The 20,914-nt window shown below is 39.5% G+C and overlaps 1 protein-coding gene across 7 annotated transcripts in view; it reads left to right on the top strand.

The window, feature by feature from the left end:
• NKTR (natural killer cell triggering receptor) overlaps window positions 1–20,194 on the top strand; it is a 36,429-nt gene extending 16,235 nt beyond the window's left edge. For 2 of the 7 annotated variants that reach the window (XM_014873714.2, XM_014873721.2), the window contains 11 exons: window positions 4,772–4,801; window positions 5,618–5,763; window positions 6,699–6,921; window positions 7,480–7,632; window positions 8,674–8,761; window positions 10,182–10,327; window positions 11,258–14,188; window positions 14,780–14,875; window positions 15,004–15,063; window positions 15,933–16,031; window positions 17,704–20,194. In XM_014873714.2, the coding sequence (XP_014729200.2) occupies window positions 4,772–4,801; window positions 5,618–5,763; window positions 6,699–6,921; window positions 7,480–7,632; window positions 8,674–8,761; window positions 10,182–10,327; window positions 11,258–14,188; window positions 14,780–14,875; window positions 15,004–15,063; window positions 15,933–16,031; window positions 17,704–17,782 (4,051 nt within the window). In that variant the 3' untranslated portion in view covers window positions 17,783–20,194. Of the gene's footprint in view, window positions 1–4,771; window positions 4,802–5,617; window positions 5,764–6,698; window positions 6,922–7,479; window positions 7,633–8,673; window positions 8,762–10,181; window positions 10,328–11,257; window positions 14,189–14,779; window positions 14,876–15,003; window positions 15,064–15,932; window positions 16,032–17,703 lie in introns of those variants that run through there. The other 5 variants (XM_014873717.2, XM_014873716.2, XM_014873715.2 and 2 more) reach the window with 5 other exon arrangements.
• The last annotated feature ends 720 nt before the right edge of the window (window positions 20,195–20,914 follow it).

Below are 20,914 nucleotides of genomic sequence, written 5' to 3'. Positions count from 1 at the left end.
AGAAACATTTCCTGCTCTGGAGGAACACAGCATTTTGCAGTCCAGCACAAAGGATCCAGAGAGAATCCCTTTAGATTTGTGAAATACTGCAATTTCAGTTTTCATTACCCAAAGGTTTGTAGCAGTTCATTGCAGGCTTGTGTTGAAGAGAGTTATAAGGCACCAAGTTAGAAATTGGTTCTTTGTGTTTTCAGGGAGCCCCACTCTGATTTTTTGTTGTTGTTGTTCTTTTTTTTTTTTTTTTTTTTTTAATTCTGTAGAACCCTCAGTGATCTTGCAACTGTTCTAAAACCACCTGGGGATGTTAATCTGTGACTGTCCTGTTTCCATGTGGGTCCTGAGATACAGAATCCCTAGGATGGGGCAGAGATTGACAGGAACCACTTTTTTTTTTTTTTTTTTTTATATCCAGTAGCTGCTTTGAATTGCTGCTGCCAACATCAGCAGTAGTCATTGGGGAGCACATCTCTGCTCAAACAGAGCCCTGATACCCAGGACTGTTCCTGGATATTCCTGGATTCCTTTGGGTGATGTTCTGGAGCTGTGTCCTCCCTTCTCAGTCCAGCTCATCTGGGAATATTTTGTCTCTTTAGAGCCATTCTATCATTCCTGTGGCCCTTCCCCACCTGCCAGTGAGGAAGTTGACATTACAGAATAACGCAGCTCTGGTGAAAATGAGGCAATAAAGTAACATTAATGAGACTCCTGATCCTCCCACGGGCTCAGCTCTGTTCCCCTCTCACACCAAATCTGCCCAGCTACATTTGTAGCAAACCACAAGCCCACAAGTGCCGAAGGAAGAGTAAAGCAACAATAGGAAGCAAAACAAAGTAACCTCTTTGCTAAAAGAGGGAATTTTTGTGTAGTAATTATTTAATTGCCTTGTTGAGCTGTGGAGTTGGCTGAGGAATAAGCCTTTAGTGCAACCTAAAGAGGAGTCCTGGATTCTGTTCCTTATCAGTTCAAATGCTTGGAGTTCTTGCCTCTCTGTTCCACAGCTATTTAAAACTTGAGTCTGATTTCCTATTACTGACAGATTTTTTTTTTTTTTCTTATTGAGGATATTGTTGGTTTAATGTGTCTCTCAAGCTCTGCTTTCTTGCTCAGAACTAAATAAGATTTTTATTTTAAAAATGTTTTAACATGTGGTGCCATACCCGTTTATAAATTGAAACAGGAACCACTTTGATCTGCTAAATGAAGGATAAAATAATTTGGGATGGCTCTTGTTTTGATTTTACAAATTATTTCTGAATGTTACCAGCTCATTAAAAGTAGTTCGTATCTTTCTGGTGTCTCAGGTATTTTTCTAATCAACAGTTAATAATTATCTTTTTTTTACTATTTTTTGAGCTAATTATTGAACAGTTGATTGATACAAAAATGAAAAAATGTCAAATAGAAGGGGCTGATGTTGCATTATCTTTGAGCATTATTGGTACATGTGCATTTCTCACCCAAGCTTGATCAAAAGTTTATGGAAAAATGAAAACATTCCCAGGATACTTTTGTGTGTAACCAGTAACAAAAATATCATTTCAGTGCTTGACTATGCAGAGATAATGAATCACTGATAGTTTATTGGGGGGGGGGGAGGGGGCTGTGGATAAGCTCAGCTGCTAATGCAGTTTTCAAACATTGCTGCTGCTCAGAATTGCACCAGAGGACAAACCCAGTATCAGCTGCTGCAGCTGTTTGGGCTTTTTTGCACCTGCAATGTGGTTTTTGTTCTAAAATTCTGAACAGAAGCAATCAGTGCACATATTTTAGAAAAAAACACTGATTTTTCTTAGCTGTAGAAAAGCTTCATAGTAGGAGGAGGATGTCAGCTAATTATGAAATGTTTGAAGCTGTGAACTTCCTGGCTGTGCATGTTTCCTTTGTGAGTCCAAACGTTTGTGTGCCAGCCTGGAAGTTTCTGCTTAGGAATGGATTCAGCAGAACCTTTGAACCCCTGTGGAACTGCAAGCATGTGAATAAACCCACAGAAATATTCATCTGCTTCAAGTTGGGCATTTTTTGCTGGAGTGAGACTTAGAGGGGAGTGGGGGCATTCTCTTTCTAACTGTTTGTTTTTGCTGTAGTTTTGCCAAGCAGATTTTGTCTTGGGTTTTCTTTTTTGCTTTTAAGGAGAACTTTAGTTTGCAAAGTATACCTTGTATTCTAAAGAAAATTTAGAGCCCTCTTTTAGGCATCCTTTTTCTGCATACAACTTGATTAATATTAATTTAAAACTTGTATTTAATAAAACATAGACTCAGTTTTGTCTGAAAATGTATTACAATTTATTTCTGCCATTTTTGTGTAAAATTTACAGAAACAGTGTTACATCGTGCGCTCCAAAGGTAATGTCTCATTCCTCTAAGGCTGTGTCCTTTCCTTTTCTTTCTGTTTTTATCTTTCTTGTTTTTCTGATCATATTGTTATGTGCATTGAACCCTTTGTTAGGCCTGAGGTTCTTTTTGGGGGGGTGGGTAAGAACGTTCTTTTATCAAAAAGATGATTTTGTCTTCATCGGTGTCTTAAACCAATTTAAACTCGAGTGAAGCAAGGTATTTGTCCTTCTGTAAATAACTTGCATAAGAGTATCTATAAAAAGGCAGATTTTGAATGGTTTAATTGAGGAGAGCTCTATATAGTAATATTCTAACAAAATATTATTCTGGGGGATGAACTCATCATGACTTTAGGTTTCCATAGTGCCAAGACAGGAGGTAGGTTTGCTCCTGGTTAAGTTCTGAAGCCAAGCAAGTATTCAAGGATTGATGCAGAAAACCTTGAAATGCTCTCTTAAAGTGCACCTTTGCAGAATAAATATCAGATTACAGCTCTAACACTGAGGTGAGAAAGCTTTCAGATGCACCACAAGGATTTGGGGCTCTGCTTCTCATGGGAAGTTGTTCTGTCACCCAAATGCTTGTGGTGCATCTGAAAGATTTCCCTTTGGGCCAAAGCTTCTCCTCGTGTTCTCCCTTGGTGAGCAAGGAGAGAAACCCTGTCCATTAACTCTCTCAAATTGCCAGGGGGGTGGGGAAGGCTCTGCACGGGTTTTAATGCACCCAGCACCCCTTTCTGTGCTCAGTAAGGACCAGTCTAAAGGCAGCTCCTGCTTAGGTAATTTGCTTAATTAGTCTCCAATGCTGCTGCAGCATGGCAGGAGCACCTGCAGCCTCCCCAGCCCTGGGTTTGAGCCTATTGCTGTTTCCAGCTAATTTTAAACACTAAGTCTTCACTACTATTGGTTTCATTGAAGTAACCCACTTCTATTTTTTTTTCACCCCTTTAAATCAGCTTCATAATTAAACCCACTTAAACTGTTTACTTAACAGCAGGTTGTTAATGCAGTTAACTCTTGCTTCAAGAGCTTCAAAAGCCATAAGGATTTTTCTCTTTGTAGCAATGTGCTGTGTTAGCAAGGAAAAAAATCAAAGAACACCCACTGCTATTGAGAAATTTAATGTTGTGCTAATAGCATTTATTCCCCTGTGTTAACCCGAAGAAGTTTTCTGTATTATTCAGTATTACAGAAGTGGATGGGCTGGTTGACATTTGGAGCTTTAAAAAAAAAAAAAAAAATCAAGAGTGTAAACACTCTTGATTCACAGTTCCACCTTTTGGGATGTGTTCAGCACTGCGGTGTTTTGTGACCTAATAGCTCAAAACTCGAGGGAAGAGAAGTGTTTAAGAAGTAATAATTTATTCTAGCAGTGAAAAAGTGACTCATTTGTATCAAATCTGTGTTATTGTAAATTTAGAAAAATCACCTGTGATTGATTATTTCTTTTGAGAGAGGGGAAGAAGGCTTTACAAGCACAATAGTACTTGGGAGGAGAGAGAGGTAGAATGTTTTCATGTATTAATAAAGTAACTTCAGAAGTGATTTCTATTTTATTTCTCCCCCAATACTTGAGCAGGTTCTGATGTTCTTTATTCAGTATTGCTGCATAGCAGGATCCCCTGTGCAGCAGGAATTCAGGCTCACTTGGAGAAGTAACTTTAGTTTGGTTTTGGAAAAGAATTCATAGCATTAGAATCCAAAAGATTTGTACAAAAAGCAGTTGCATTTTCCATTCAGGCTCAGTGTGAGAAGCTGAAAAATAGGGAGGAAATCTGCATTTATCAGTGAAGTGTAGGTGGCACAGAATGTCTGCTGTTGATTTTGGGAAGCCTGTGAATTTTTGAGCTGAAGTGTTTGATGATTTAAGACAGAAATTTTGCTTTGTACTCTGAGTCAGGAGGCCAAGCAGGTAAATGGTGAGTGAGAAAGAAGTGGTGGGAGCTGAGGGAGAGCAGAGAATCTCTCACATATCATAACTCTTCTTTTTTTAAAAAATAAACTGTCTTTAAAGTGACCTTGCAATCTAAGAAGCTAACAAGCTCAGAAACATTTAAATCCCACTGGTCACCTAATATTTATCACCAAATTGTATCTTCTCTGTAAGTAAAAATCATAAAGTTATGTTAAATTTGTTTTTAAAGACACTTGGAAATTGTTTGCTGCATGCATGAAATGATACTTGGTACAGCTTTCAGTATGCACACTTAGCTAAGCTTCAAACAAATACCATGTAGAAGTTTAAGAAAGCCTGTATGTATAATTTGTAATTTTAATTTGTTAATTTCATGTATTTAACTGCATTTTTTCACTATTTTTGTCTTACCTTCACCTCTTTTTTTTTCTTTTTTCTGTGTCATTCTCCTCTTTTACTTCATCTGAATCCCTGATTTTATTTTATTTTACCATCTTCCCATCTTGCTGTTTGTCCAACAGAACAACAAAACCTGCTCCTCATCTTGATGGGTGAGAATCCTTTCCAATTTCTCAAATGATTGCTGAAGTTTGAAGGTTATATTGAAAGTAGACAACAATGGGGAAACAAATCCTTGATTCTGTGGAAGATTATACAATGGGACAGGATGGAAAACAAAAGTTTCAGTTCTATAAAAATTTCAAGTTGCAACTTATTTCCTAAAGCTGGACAAAAGCTTGAATTGTCTTAAATCCTAAGATTATTTCTTTAAAACTTGTTGCTGCCCTCAGCCCATAAATCTGGGAGTTGAATTGCCAAGTTTAATATATTTGAGCAGTCATCTCTTTTGGGGCATGTTTTAATGCCTACAATTTATGGGGCAAATGGAAGACAGAAAGACAAATGTGGTACCACAGAACAAAACCGAGGATTCCTTCATTTTAACTGTTCCTACAGTGCTAGAGGGGAATTGTATCCTGGGTTTGTAGAGATCTATAAATTCTTCTTCTCTGGGGAGGATTTTTGTCATGTTTATAGATGGGCTTTTGATCTCTATTGCACAAAACTGCAAAAATAGCAGGGTGGGTTAGGAATTCTAATCTGTTTACCCTGCCCTTGTAGAGGAGAGGAGACTGCTTCAATTTGAGGGAAATACTTGATGTCAGACTGGATCTTTGTTTCACATTGCATAAAATCTTAGCATTATTGTCAATGTTAAACTTAAAATCATTTTAAAAAATCTTATTTAATGCATTAAGAGCTCAATGTTTCTACCTCAGACCGACTTTTTAAATGTGGAATTAATTGGACAATCATTACAGTGATTCATAGACGTTTTGTGCTTTGTGAATAATTCCTCTCTGCAGTGTTCACGTTGTTTTTGGACTGGTCATTTCTGGGTTTGAAGTCATAGAACAGATAGAAAATCTCAAAACCGATACTGCCAGCAGACCCTACGCAGACGTGCGAGTCATTGACTGCGGGGTGCTGGTCACCAGCTCAGCCAAAGATGGTGAGTGCCAGCATTCCCAAAATTATTCATTTCCATGTTCTCAGAGAGCACAAAGAAGTCCACCAGCAGCTAAAAATCCTCGTGGTAAATTGTGGAATCTTAATTCATTCTTGCAAGCCTGTAAAACGTTAATCTTGGTGGAGCAGAGGAAAGCACAGCAAAAAAAAAACCCCCAACATTTTCTGCCCTCAACATTTGTCCCCGTTCGTGTTAGAGGTTGACATGACAAACTCAAAAAGGAATGAAAAGTTATTTTTCTGTGTTTGAAAGAGGGAGACACAAATGCACTTTCCTTAAAGTCGGATTTTGTGCACTTTCCAAAGATTTATCTTAAGATTCTGTTAATATTTGCAATATGTGAGGTCAAGCTTATTTTCCTTTTCATGAAGATTTATGGAGAATAAATGATCTTAAATATATGTCTGGACAGTCTCTGTGAATCAATGGAGTGTTAAAAGTTTGCATTTTCTACCTAATTTCTGATTTTCCATAAGGATAAGGTGGTTATTTATGTTCTTTAGAGAAAGTCAAGAGGAGCTATAGTGTAAAAGTGTGAGGATACAGAAAAGAGAAAATGACAAAGTTTTAAAAATAAAAAATACACAACTGAGCCAGTAACTAATTTGTTCTTAATCTTTCATTTACAACCTGTGCATTATTTCCAAAAGCACCTAATTTTTTTACTGCAAGTGGTCTTTGCTTATCTGTGTATTCTGTCTTTGCTGGAAAATATTTGTATCATATGGATACAATATGGACTTAGACTGGGCACAATCAGATGAATTTTTATTATGATTCTTTAATATTGGAAAAAAGTTCCCAGAGCTTCTGTAAAATGGCCCATTTGTGTATTTATACATCTATAAAATTGTGTGTTTTGTGCTTTTACATGCACACACCATGTGCACAGTGTAAATTGAAAATATCTGTTCAAGCTTTGGAGAAGAAGAAGAAGGTTTGCTCTGACTCAGAAGCCTCAGAGTCCTCCTCCAGTGCATCCAGCTCTTCAGAATCCTCATCTGAGAGCGAGGCTGAGAATGAAAGGAGCAGAAGGAGAAAGAGGAAAAGAAGAGCTAAAACCAAACAGTCCAGGAAACGAAGGAAGGAGGAGAGGAAGAAGGAGGATCCAAGGTGCAAGCGAACCTCAAGCCAAAGACGGTGACTGGTCTCTTAAATTTAACAATTGCAGAGAAATCTGGGGAATTCTGCTGTGTTTTCATGAAGTGCTCAAGCAGTAAATAGGAAAATGCTTTTAAGTTTGGGGTTTGGTGCATGATTTTATAAACAAACAAAAAACCCTAAAACAGCTTGTTGTTGAGGTTTTCCTCAATTTCCTCAATTGAAGATCTTTGTAGATAGAAGCAAGAGTGATGTTGAAATAACTAAATCCCAGCATGTGAAACTATTCAGGGCTCAGCACACCAGTGTAAAAGTGAGACTTGAGGCAAATTGCAGAACTTTATACGTATATTTGATTATATTTTAAAAATATTTCACAACAAGATGTAAATGAAAAGCAGAATTATTTGCTGTAAAGCAAGAACTGAACTTTCTCTCCAGTAATAGTGGCCCATCCTCCTTTTAGCCTAAAATGGATCGTGGAACATATTTTGGTTTTTAAACCAGCTTTAAGTTTGCTACATCTGGTTTTGGAATGCAGTTGGAAAAAGGATTTTTCCAGCTAATTGTGATTTCTCACCCTGCTCTTTCCCTTAGCAGCCTTTCTGACAAGAATGATGTCACAGACAAAGTCGACCTTAGCACAAAGCGGGACAAGCCCGTGGTACGTCCTGAAGAAATCCCCCCAGTGCCTGAAAATAGATTTTTGCTCAGAAGAGATGTGCCTGTTGTCAATGTAGAGCCTGAACCGTAAGGAATTCTGAGCTTTTTATTCTGACTTGCTGAAAACTGTGCATGAAATATTCCTGTTAACATTCTCTGCCTGGACTGCAGTGTCAGAATTGCTGCATGAGGTCATTTAATTGTCCTTTTTACAGTTTCCTTTGTGATGTTCCTTGTGACCTGTGCCCAGGGGTTTTCAGTGATATGTTGAGATGATTTCATTGATCTTTAAGGATGCTAAACTCAATTAAAAACAATTAATGAATAATTTCAGAGGTAATCATGCAATGCAAACCACAGGCAATACTTGATTGCAAGGGAAACTTGGGATTGGGAGAGGTGATTTTTCATCTTAGATGATGAAGAAACTTTGGTTCAGAATCAATCACCTGGAATTTCGTGACTTATCAGTGTTTGAGAATAAGAGAAAATTCTCTTCTTTTGCTGCCAAGGAAGTGACAAGTTCACAAGATACTTTCAATGTGTTTTGTACCTCCACTGTCAAATTTCCTTGCTTTTGTAACTGAGCTAATCCATTACAGTCCCAGATACCTCTAAAATCAATGTTGGGTTTGTTTGGTGTTGGGTTTTTTAATTTCCCTTAATGGTACAGATTCCTGTAAGTGTTTTCTTGGATCATCACTGTCATTCTCAAAGATTTGCTAACCGCTTTTGGGGATGTTACACAAGCTGAAAGAAGCAAAGCTTTAGAACCTGTGAACTATCCTGAACTGAGATCCTGAAGCTCTTCTGCCCATGTTGTCTTCAGGATTTGTGCCCCAAACAAAAGTTAACCTCTTGTGACAGCGTTTTGCAAGTTCATTGTTAGCATTAATTTCTATGTCAAGAGACCAGACTGCACATTTGGTTGAAAACAAATACATGTTGATTTGTCTTTTGTTGCAGAACTCTCTTGCTTTGTTTCTTGAAAAAAACTCTGAATTCTCTCTGAAAATAAATGAATGCGATGATGAATATTTGTCATTTTTAACTTAAACTGATTGTAAGTTAATTGTTTTGTTTGGTTTTTTTTGCTGTGTAACTTCATACTTTTATTAATTTATGTAGGAAGCTTCTTGATGCTGCACCAGTTCTGACTGACCAGAAACCATCAGTCTCTAAATCTGGACGAAAAATTAAAGGAAGAGGCACAATAGTATGTGACAGTTTTATTTATTTCTTTATTTCCTCTCACCCAAAGTATCTTCCCTGACTCTGACCTTTGAATTTCCCTGCAGGGATTTGTATGACATTTTATTTACATGTTGTAGGATCCAGTTTAGAAAGCATTGAAATCTTGTCAGGTAGTTGATTCTATAACACTTCTTTTTTCCATCCTTCCTGTTAGTGTCTTTTTACTTAAAGATTGTTTGGAGAAAAAAAATGCCTAAATGGAATGTTTGGAAATACTTATGGAAATAAAGACTTAGGGAAAGAGAACTTAAAGCTGAGTGGAGTTGGCTTCTGCCAGATATTGGGGCTTCTGTCTTTTCTTTTACCATTTTGGCACCCTCTCAGCAAAATTAAGAATGAAAAAAGATGTCCTTTAGGGCTGGCAGTTGGAGAAACACATTTTTCTTCCATCTCTAATAGTCTTTATTAGCACAGTTGCTGTCCAGGTGAAGTTCATTGATTTTTTTTTTTTTTTTTTTTTTTCAAAATATTTGTTTGTAGGTTCCACGAGGCTCCAGAGTATAAAATGTGAGAATTAGGAAGGTCCATGACACCTTACAATCTTTTAGGCCATTCTTCTGTAAAAGCTGTTTTTTAAGTAGCCATAGCTTATGCTGAAACCATAGGGAGGCTCAGGTTATCTTGATTTTTTTTTTTTCTTTTTTTTTAATACAAGAAGGCTGTCTTAATTACTTCTGTAATTACCTGGATAAATAAATACATGCATCTTTGTGATTTTATTCTGGGGGACAACGCTTTTTTTTCCTCCCATTTTTACTGCTTTCATGAGTGACTCGAAATAATTGAATCAAATCCAGATGTGCTTTTATTGAGTCAAGGAACATCTGATTTCCTCACAGAATTTACCTAAGTGTGTATCCCACTGCGTAATGGAAAATAATGAGTTAGCAGTAGCAGAGTTCTTCTTTCTCTGCTACACAAGTAGCTCTTGTTGCCTACTTAAATGCTCTGCCTAAGCATAATTTTTTTAAATGTGAAGCTTCATTGCTCTTTTTTGTGAAAGAGTTTGGGGGTTTTTTGTGAGTTTTTGCATTCAGTTTTCTATTTTTTTAATTGCTTTTAAGTGACTTAATCTGGATTCCCATTTCTGAAGAGTTGAACAGCAGTAACTTTTGAAATGGGGTTTTATCTTTACTCCTACAAACCATGAAGTGCCTGACTAAAGTAAAACATCTGTGCTTAAAAAACGAGGGTGGTTATCTGCCGTAATTGTGTTATTCCAAAAGGGAATCCACGGCCTCTTCCTTGATTCTTCCTTTCATGTTTCAAAAAGCTGGCTGAGCTGCTGGCCTCTGTGAGGCTCTGCAGAATGCTGTGAGTGTGAAAAGAAGCCGTGGTTGTGTATAAAGCCCTTGTGCAGCTGTGTGTGTTTGCTGTCCCAGCGCTATCACACCCCGCCGCGCTCGCGCTCCTGCTCCGAGTCCGACGATGAGGAGAGCAGCGAGACCCCTCCCCACTGGAAGGAGGAGATGCAGAGGCTGCGCACGTACCGAGCACCCAGCGGGGAGAAATGGAGCAAAGGAGACAAGTAAGATAAACCTTCCACAGCTTGGAAGTGTCCTGGCCTTTGGCAAGCCCTGATGGATTGTGTGGATGTAGCACGTCAGTACCAGGATGAGAGGGAGCGGCCTCAAGTTGTGCCAGAGGAGGTTTGGATTGGATATTAGGAAATTTTTTTTCACAGAAAACACTGGAACAAGCTGCCCAGGAATCACCATCCCTGGAAGTGTTCAGAAAACAGGTGGATGTGACACCTGAGGACGTGGTTTAGTGCTGAGTGATCTCAAAGGTCTTTTCCAACCTTAAGGAGTCAGTGATTTCCTTTTCCTCAAAGTGGATACGTGGTTTCTTTGGAGTAAAACAATCAAATCCACTAAGAAAGAACATATAACTTAAACAACTTTGTTTTAGTTGTATGTTCTTTCAGCAGTTGCAAACTGTGTGATGGATGGAAGTCAGGTCCCCAAAATTCTTGATGGCTTGATACTAAATATGAGCTTCTATCAAATTAGGAGAGATAAATCTTAAAAGGACAACTTAAATATATTATGTGTAATTATTAGTGAATAATTGCAAATGTTTCTGATTATTCTTTTTTATATACCGACGTGTTTTTAAGCTTGTATTTAAGTGTGATTTAAGGATCCTGTAGTTGTAGAGGTCAAAGCCCTGCAGACTGGGCTAATTAAAACCTTAAATCTCTTTACACAGATCCTAAAATATGCAAAATTTGCTGGTGTTGGCTGATTTATTTCTTAGGGAGAAGTAGCTCTTGATAGTGATGTAATTCTATATCTTAAAATGAGTGTAAGGAACCCAAAGCAATTATCTGGTATTAAAGTGTGTGTGCTAGGGTTTATGTAAGCTTATTTAAAATGAAGTTTAAAAATACTTAATTGTATCTAAAGGTTTTTTTAGACTTTGCACTTAGTCTGGGGTTTATCTGTTTGTTTTCCAGGTTGAGTGATCCCTGTACAAGCAGATGGGATGAGAGAAGTGCATCCCGGAGATCCAGGTCCTGGTCCCATAACGGTTATGCTGATCTAAGCACTGTGAGATACTCCAGCCATCACAAGAAGCACAGGAAAGAGAAGAAGAAGGTGAAGCATAAAAAGAAATCTAAAAGGCAGAAGCATTTAAAGAAGCACAAGCAAACGAAGAAAAAGAAAACATCAGCCTCCTCAGATGTAGAATCCTCTCATTCCTTCCACAGGAGGACAAAATCATCTTGTGATCGTGAGAGGAAATCTCGTTCTTCCTCACTGTCTTCCAGGCGTTCATCCAGGAGAGACTGGTCTAAATCTGATAAGGAAGACCAGAGCTTGTCATCTTTATCGAGCAGAGGGTCTCGATCATACTACAGGTCCAGATCCAGGTCTAGATCTAAATCAAGATCTTACTCCAGGAGAAGTTCTAGGTCGAGATCAGCCTCTAAATCATCACGATCTCGAAGTAGGTCCCGGTCAAGTTCTAAAACCCGGCAACAAAAGCCTGTTCCCAATTCTCCACGAAATATTTCAGCACGGTTAAATGACACAAAGTTGACCAAGACTGCTGAGCCTGTCCGAGCAGTGATACTGCCCAGTGACAAGGTTATCGTGCCACCAGTTGTCCCAGAAAACCTCCCTGTCATACCCTTAAGTGACAGTCCCCCACCTTCAAGGTGGAAACCTGGGCAGAAACCTTGGAAGCCATCATATGAACGAATTCAGGAGATGAAAGCTAAAACAACCCACTTAATTCCCACTCAGACTAATTACAGTTTAGTGGTCGTTAAGGAGGCCAACACTTCTTCCTCCTACCGCAAGCAGGAGAGGAGCTCCGAGAGCGATCGGAGCGGTTATTCCAAAGGCCGCAGTGACAGGAGCTCCGAGAGCTGGCCGAGGTCCAGGAGCAGATCCTCCCGAAGCCGCTCATACTCAAGATCTTACTCAAGGTCTAGAAGCCCATCGAGCTCGAGGACAAAATCTCCTTCTTCTGGCAGGTCCCCGTCCCCGAGTAAATACCGCAGTGACAGGTCGGGGTACAGCGAGTCCACGTCCGACTATTCCCTCAGCGATGAGGACAGGCACAGGAGCAAAAGGAAATCCACGTCCAGCGATCCCAAAGCTCGGGGCCTCAAACTGAGGCAGGAAACGAGCTCTGAGAGCACTTTGCCTTACAAGCATCCAAAGGACTGTGACGAGTCTTCCCAAGGCTTGAAGGAGAGTGACAGTTTGTCATCCTCAGACTTCTCCTCCGACAGCGAGCGCTCCGCCAAAGCGGTCCAAGAAAAAGAAGGCCGCTTTCCGATCGAAGGGGATGCTGAGAAACAGGATAAAAATAGCTTAAGTTCTGAGAGAGGGGAGGAGAAAGCCAAGGGTGAGCAGGAGTCTGATCACTCTAAAAAGAAAGCAGCTAAGGAGAAATGCTCAGAGCAGCCCAGAGGTGGTGCAAAAACGAAACGCAAATCCTACTCAGGTAGCAAATGGGACTCGGAGTCAAATTCCGAAAGAGGAGAAGCAAAGCATAATAGGGGAGACTCCAGACCCTCCTCTGGGAAAGAAGAAGGAGAAGCCACCTCAGGGTCTGACACGGAGCTTAATGTTACCAAAAGGATAAAAAAACAGTCCAATTCCTCAGAGGGCTTTTTGGGTTCTGACTGCACGTGGAAGACAAGCAAACAGTTGTCATCTTCTGAATCTGAGAGTTCTTGTTCCAGCTCAGCAGACGCTCGAGGCAAGTCGAAAAAACACAAACACAGCTTGAAAAAGACTCCTAAAAAATCACATTCCAAAAAAGCAAAAGAAAAATCGAAAGGTAAAAAGGAGAAAAAACACAAAGTCCAGAAAAGAAAAGAAATGTTTCATTGGCAGCCCCCCCTTGAGTTTGGGGAAGAAGAGGACGATGAGATAAATGAAAAGCCGGTTACCAAGGATGATAAAAAAGAAAAGCAGCTTAGCAGGGACATAAAGGATAAAAAACAAGTTTATGAAAAGGATGAAATAGTCACAGATAAAATGGGAAATGGTGAAAAGTCATGTGTGAATGAAAACCTTTTAGATAAAACCACTGCATGTGGGGCCTCACCAGATCACAGCAACCTTAATAAAGAGCCCATTGAAACAAGCACTTCAGCTGGTATTTTAAACTCAGGAATAAATGTGGCTGCCTGCAAGAGTGAGATTAAACAAGCTGAAGAAAATAACCAGAATGGGCTGGAAGATGTTATTCAGACAGATGACAACATGGAGATTTGTACTCCGGATCGGAACTCGCCCGGGAAGGTGGACGTGGATGTTTTGTCTCCTGTCATTCTCACTGCTAAACCTTCAAGTGCTGGTGTAAAAAAAGAGTTACAGGTTGAGACCCCTGAGCAAGATGCTGTCAAACTGGGAAACAACATAAGAGACTTTATTAATATTAAAGATGAAAAAGAAATGGGAAGGCAAGAAAATAACTCTGCCCCTATATCTGGTGCTAAAGACTGTAGTTTAAAAAATGAAATTGCTGAAAATACACCAAGCAATATGATAGACAATAAATGGAAGCCTTTGCAAGGTGTTGGTAACTTAAAACCAGCAACAATTAGTACAGCCACGGAGGTTAAAAATGTAGTGTCAGTACCAGAGCCTAAACCAGCAGGTTTAAGAATTGAAATAAAAGCAAAAAATAAAGTCAGGCCTGGCTCTCTTTTTGATGAAGTGAGGAAAACAGCCCGGCTGAATCGTCGGCCGAGGAACCAAGAGAGTTCCAGTGAGGAGGAAACTCCAAGCAGAGATGGCAACAGCCCTTCCAGGAGTCTCAGCAGGTCACGAAGTAAATCTGAGTCTAAATCCAGACACAGAACAAGGTCCATATCCTACAGCCACTCGAGAAGTCGATCCCGAAGTTCTACATATTCATATAGGTGAGAAGCTTGTGCTGCTCCTGCAGCCAGCCCTGACCAATTGAATGTTCTTGTATTTTCAAGGAATGCTTTTAAAGCTGTGGGTTTTGTTTTTTAACAGTCCTGTCTTACAGAACCACAGAGTGGTTTGGGTTGGAAGGGACCTTAAAGCCCATCCAGTTCCACCCCCTGCCATAGGCAGGGACACCTTCCACTATCCCAGGCTGCTCCAAGCCCTGTCCAGCCTGGCTTTGGACACTGCCAGGAATCCAGGGACAGCCTCAGCTTCTCTGGGCACCCTGTGTCAGTGTGAAGTGTCCTCCTTCTTCTGTCACCCCCAGCCCTTGTCCCCAGTCCCTCTCCAGCTCTCCTGGAGCCCCTTTAGGCCCTGGCAGGGACTGTGAGCTCTCCCTGGAGCCTTCCCTTCTCCAGGTGAACATTCCCAGCTCTCCCAGCCTGGCTCCAGCCCTTGGATTAACTCAGTAGCCTTACCATCTATCAAGCATGGAATAGATATTCAACTAGAAACCTAAGGATTCATAACTCCTCCTGCTTCCCACTTTCTGCTGCTCTTCTCCTCAGTTTGTTCTCTCCTGGTGTCCCTGGTTGCAGGTCCAGGAGCTACTCGAGGAGCCGGAGCCGGGGCTGGTACAGCCGAGATCGCTCCAGGAGCCGGAGCAGTTCCTACCACAGCTACAAGAGCCGCAGGTGAGTTCATCCAGCTGCACACTCTGCCAGATGTGTTCTCCTCCTCTTGTTCCCCCTGTCCCCCTGCTCTCTTCAGCACTTTTGGTTTCTCTTGACTAAAAATCCCTGTGTGGTTTGGATTTTGTCAGCCGGAGCTATAGCAGGAGCCGATCCAGGAGCAGTTCCTATGGTCACCACAGCCGATCCAGGTATGGATTGCCCTTTTGTACAAGCTCTGCAAGAAATGTGCTGCCCATCAGGCCATCTTAGTAGAAGTGTACTTCTATTTACATTTCTTTAAAGTAGACTTTATTATATGATTATTGTATATGAGACTATTTTATCTTGTACATACCACCTATTTTGTTATACATACTGTAATACAAGTGCATATCTAAATACGTTATTTTTTTAATTTTAAAAAAACGCTTTTTAAGATTACTTTTATCTCATAGAATCCCAGTATGGTTTGGGTTAGACAGGACCTTAAAGATGATCCAGTTCCAACCCCCTGTCATGGGCACATGCACCTTCCCCTAGACCAGGGTGCTCCAAGCCCCATCCAACCTGGCTTTGGACACTTCCAGGGATCTATAATACTTTAAATTATTATTATAATACCATGATGGCAACTTGAATCAAAGTAAAATGAACGCAAAACACTTTGAAAAGCTGAAAATAACCAAACCATCCTGGCATTACAGTTGCAGGTAATGCTGTAAGTAGTAGTGAACACACTTGTTTGGTTTTTTTAAATAAAATTGATTTAGAAATGGAATCGCTTTGCTTACATTCAGAAGTATCAGCAAACAAGAATTTGACTAGAAAAAAAAGAGAGCACAAAACTTTATAAATGCTTAGTATGTCCTTCCTAATAAAATTTGAGAATTTTACTGTTATTTTGAAGATTGGTGTATGGAAACCTTTATGAAGTCTAGAATTGTCTGCCACATCCTTGAAAGTAATTTCTATACAGCCCCTCTCGTCTCTGTATAAATACCCTTTAAAGTAGCATTTAAAAGAGCATTTTAGACCAGAAATTTTGAATTCACAATTACTTTTTTCCACCTCTTTGAAGCAGGTCCTACACCTATGACAGTTATTACAGCAGGAGTCGGAGCAGGAGCAAGAGGAGTGACAGCTACCGGAGATCCCGGAGTTACGACCGGAGATCCAGGTGGGTCTGACCCTGCTTTGGTGCACAAGGATTTGCTGAACACAAACAGAGAGTGTTTAACAAGGCCACAGTGCTTGTTTTTCCCCATAAAAATCAGAAATGCACTCAGCAAAAGTAATAATTCAAACCAAATTCTAATTAAAATCAGAGCGCGCGTGTGAGCGAGGAAGTCGGAAGTTCTGGCATTCCAAATATGAGGATGGGGAAACAACCAGGATAAGCAAAAGTTGATTTTCAGTTCGTTGTATCCATATATTCAAAATTAGCCCCTTTTCCCAGGGAAATGAGGAAGTGCCCATCCCTGGAAGTGTTAAAAACTTGTGGAAATGACATTGAGGACTCGGTTTAATAGTGAGACTGAGTTAACCATTGGACTTGGTGATCTCAAAGGTCTTTGCCAACCATAATAATTTTAGGATTTGTTTTATTTTTAATAATATCAAGTGTTTCTTAAAACCCACATAGCACTCAAGATTTAAATCAAGTACTCTGTTATGGATTAAAAGCTGCCTGCTATGCAGAGAATTCTACTGGGTGGTAAATTATTTTTTGGTTATGCTGCAGAAGTGGATTTAAAACAATCTGGAAGGGAAGTGAAAAGTTTTGATGCAATCCAGATTTAATTTTTAACTTCATAGAATGTATTTTGAAAGAATATTTTTACCTGCAAATCTGATGAGTTTAGAATAAATTTTATTCTGCTCAGTCTAGGGGATTTGTGTAAGTTTCACAAAGATCAGAGATATGGAGAGTTGTAGATACATTTAATATCCCTGATGATTTGTTTTATACCTTTTAATATGCCCCCTATTAGTCATAAATCAGGTTTCTAAGACTACTGTACATTTTCATCCTGTCCTCATATGAATTTTTTCACAGCTTTATACCAACTCTTAATGGACTTTGCTCTCACCCATTTGCATAAGACATCTTCCATCTGGAGGGAAAATTAATGAGATTTAATGAAGAATGTGGAAATAAACTTAAAAACCATTGCTTTATTATGTTGAGGAGCTTCAATGTGGGATTAGGAAATGCTCACCTTTCACTTAGAAAGCTTCCCTTACAGGCAGGAGGCTGGAAAATCTCTGAAAGCTTGTTCTGTGTAATTTGAACGTGTCCTGTGGCTTGTCTGAAACCATCTGGGCTCTGTGTTGACATTTGGCCAGGTGCTGAGCTTGGAATTTGTCTGGAGGAGCCAAAACATTTTAAATACAATTTCCACACTGCAGACACACAAACACACCTCTGTTGCGGTTCTGGGACCTAATTTTTAAGACCCTCCTTCAAACAAGGAAATAAAATATATAAATCAAGGATTTGTGAAATTGTCCCAGTTGAGAAATGCTTGCAGTGTAAAATTCCACTTGTTAGAATACACTTCTCAGCTCAATTGGCTTTTATAAAAACATTAATTTTGATGATTTTTAGCTGTAACAGAGAAAGCAAGAAGCTACAAACAGTTTGACTTGACTTACAAAGTTTTCATATATGGAGTTAATGATTATTTCCATTTTGAATATCCTTTAGTGAATCCTTCACTTACAAGAAACACAATGCTGTAAAAGACTGGTGTGTTTTCTTATCTGTGGCAATTTAACCTGCTGCAGTTTTAAATTTGAAGCTCAAACTGCAGCTTTGAGGCATTTAAATTTATTTTTTTTTTTCCCAGGTCCTATGGCTCTGACAGCGACAGCGATCGCAGCTACTCCAACAACAGGAGCCCCAGTGAGAGCAGCAGATACAGCTGAGAACGTTCCTCTGAGGATGGAAACTGTATTCCAGAATTTTTTTCAGTGTTATATTCAAAAAAACTGTTCTGACAGTGTCACAAGTGAAGGTTGTTTGCTGAATTAGCTGAAACTTTCCCATTTAACAGTGAACTCAACTCTGCTTACAGAGAGAAGGACTGAGCTCGACAGCTGATGTTATTTTTTATTTTTTTTAATGTCAAATGCAACTTTTACAAAATAATAATAAAAAAATCCCAGTTTGGTTTCCTTGAATCAGCTTTTCCAAGCCATGAATGACACTTAGGTGAATTGCTGCCACCACTTTTTGGGTGCAGCAGTCAGGACTGTCTTCAAGTCTGTTTATAAAACACCTTAGGAAAGATGTGCTAGCAACTATTAAACTGTGAAGTCGATTTCTTAAAAAGGCTGCCATTTCTAGTTGATGAAGATGCTTTTTTTTATTGCTGGAAGCTGTTTCCATGCTGTCTTGTTTGTTGATTATTGCATTCTACACAGGATATAGGTGAGCAAAACAAAGCCTGCCACTCTGTCTTAATCCCTCCTGAACTGTTCTGGAATACTGCTGGCAAAGGTGAGCTGATGCACAGTGGGAATTGTCAAACTGACAAGCAGTGAGCAAAAGTGTGATGAATGAGTTTGGAGCTTAATACCCAACTTGTCTAAACTTCTTATGTTTAAAAGAGGAATTTTGTGATAAACAGCAATGTCCTTCAGAGACTAAAAAAGTGTTTCTAAACACTTCCTGATTTTGATTTCAGTTCCTATTACAGTGCTTGGCATCCTTCAACACATTTTGAATGTTGTAAACCACGAGTGTATCATGAGTTTGTCCAAAGCACTCTTTCAAAAACTGACATGATGATGATAATTTCTTGAGAAAACCGGCCATAAAAGTTCCTTTATAAAGCCTCCTTTTTAAAAGCTCTGTATCCCATTCACCATAGGGAATATCAGATACTGATGTTGCAGATATTGAACTATATCTTGGTAAAACAGGATTACAAAAATACTGGGATGCCTCAGAAAAAGCATGTAAAGTTTAGTACCAAAAATTACTCTTGGGTTACAGGTAAATGGTTTTCAAAAAAATAAGTAGATTCAAGCTGAAGACCATTGAGTAATTCTTGCAATATTCTGATTGAGTTGATTTAAAATAATCTGTAAAGTTGTTTTGAGGGTTTAGAAAGCTGTGTGCCGAGAAGCAGATTTTTAATGGCAAAATGTAACCTGAAAATTCGAGTCTGTAGTGACAAAACAAACGTGGTTTGATTAGAGCTAACAAGCACTGTTGTACCATAACAGTTTCCATTACTGATTTTCTGTAATATCTGGAGATGCTTTCATTTCCTCATTTTCAAATATTGGAAATATTTTTTCCATATATGTTTCCATAATGTTTTTTTTAATCTCATCAAGACCCAGGAGGTTTGAAAATTAAAAGCAGTAATTTCTCGCTGAGGCATCAATTCCTTTTCTCTTTGATTTGATAAAACTCCCCCAAATTCAATGATTTTTTGGTACACTTAATGAAAAGCAAGTTCAGAGGTAGGTGATGATGATTCCCTCCATTTCTGTCCACCCACAACACCTTCCTGAAACTGAACTGGCCATGGAGGTTTTTCACTTTTCTAGAGGTACCCAAAACTCTGCTCTTTCCCCTTTCCTACACTTGGAGTTAAGTGACAAAGTGTCTGCATGGAACCTTTCCACCCTTTGGTAAACTTCTTATGCTTTTTAGCATTAAATACATTTAATAGCCAAGTCAGGATACATTTACAGAGGTGTTTGTAACAGCAGCAGCCATCTCAGAGTCCTGAACAAATATTTCAGTGATATTTGTTGTAGTTTCATCATTTTCAGTACAAATGTAACTTTTTTCCCTTACTAAGAAAATAGAACTAGAGGGTTCATGGTGTTACAAAACACACAAATATAACCATTACTATTCAATACCTGTTAGTGAAAATACTGCTCCAGGATGAGATTTTTATCTTACTTCAGATCTGACTTTTTAAGGCCAGGAAAAGTGAATAGAAATATGGTCAAACAATTAACTGTAGTTATCAAAAGTTACTGCACTGTCACTAAAGTCTTTCATATCTTTAGTCAAAGGTTTGTAAAAAAATTCCATGAGGTAGAGAATGGTTGGGGAGGGGTTGAGGGAAGGGTTGGGTGGGGGTATTTTTACTTAGTGAAGTCTATTAAATTGTGCTTCAGATAGAAAATGTCCCCCTGAGCTGGTTTTCTAACGCTGCTCTATGTTTTTGCAATTTTGTTATTCCAAAGTAGTTGCTGTTTGTAAAATAAACTTTTGTACATATCTGCAAATGCTGTTTTCTCTACATCTGGAAAAGTCTGTGGTGCTGCTTGGAGGAAACAGGCAGGAAAATTAAAAATACACTTTGAGAATCTGCTTTTGTCCCTTGCAAGACTCAGACACGAAGTTGCTTTTCCTTTTCCTGACCTACATAGAGGAACGATTCCTCAGCAGGACTCTGGGTTTACATAATAGTCATTGGAGGAACAAATATTTTGAAATTTCCAAGTGATTTGAGGTCTCACAATTTCCTCAAGATCTATAAAAGGTTCCTCTCCTTGGTGAAAAGAAACACTTAACAGATCTCCACGGAAATCTGGGAATGGGCTGAGTTTATCCACTCTGCTAAATCTTCTTTCCCAAGGCTCCATTCCCAGATCCTTTCCTCAGCAGATTGGAAATGTGTTATTAGTCCGTGGCAGCAGATGTGGTGGCTTGCAGACTGAGCCATTAGTCTTTCAGCCCTTCTGTTCCACAGAAACTGGATTGCAGTGGAAATACTGGCTTTGGCATGAGGGAAAGAGGAATTGCCTGGGTCTGAGGTTGAAAAGGGTGAGGGGAGGTGGTTCCTTGGTGTTTGGTGAGGTCTTCAGTGAGATCTGGATAACCCTGGAGTGGCACCACCACAGAGCAGATAAAACAGTGAATGCTGGACAAGCTCTTGTGTCACAGGGCAGCATAAACCAGCTTGTCATGGGATGGCTTGCTTGGAAGGGACCTTAAAGTGCCACCCCTGCCATGGTGCCATGTCCTTCCACTGTCCCAGGGTGCTCCAAGCCCCATCCAGCCTGGTCTTGGGCACTTCCAGGGAT

The sequence above is a fragment of the Sturnus vulgaris genome, chromosome 1 (genome assembly GCF_052056855.1).
Source record: "Sturnus vulgaris isolate bStuVul1 chromosome 1, bStuVul1.hap1, whole genome shotgun sequence".
NCBI classification, from domain to species: domain Eukaryota; kingdom Metazoa; phylum Chordata; class Aves; order Passeriformes; family Sturnidae; genus Sturnus; species Sturnus vulgaris.
The sequence above is the reverse complement of the archived record's forward strand: the minus strand, read 5'-3'. Positions and strand labels throughout refer to the sequence as shown.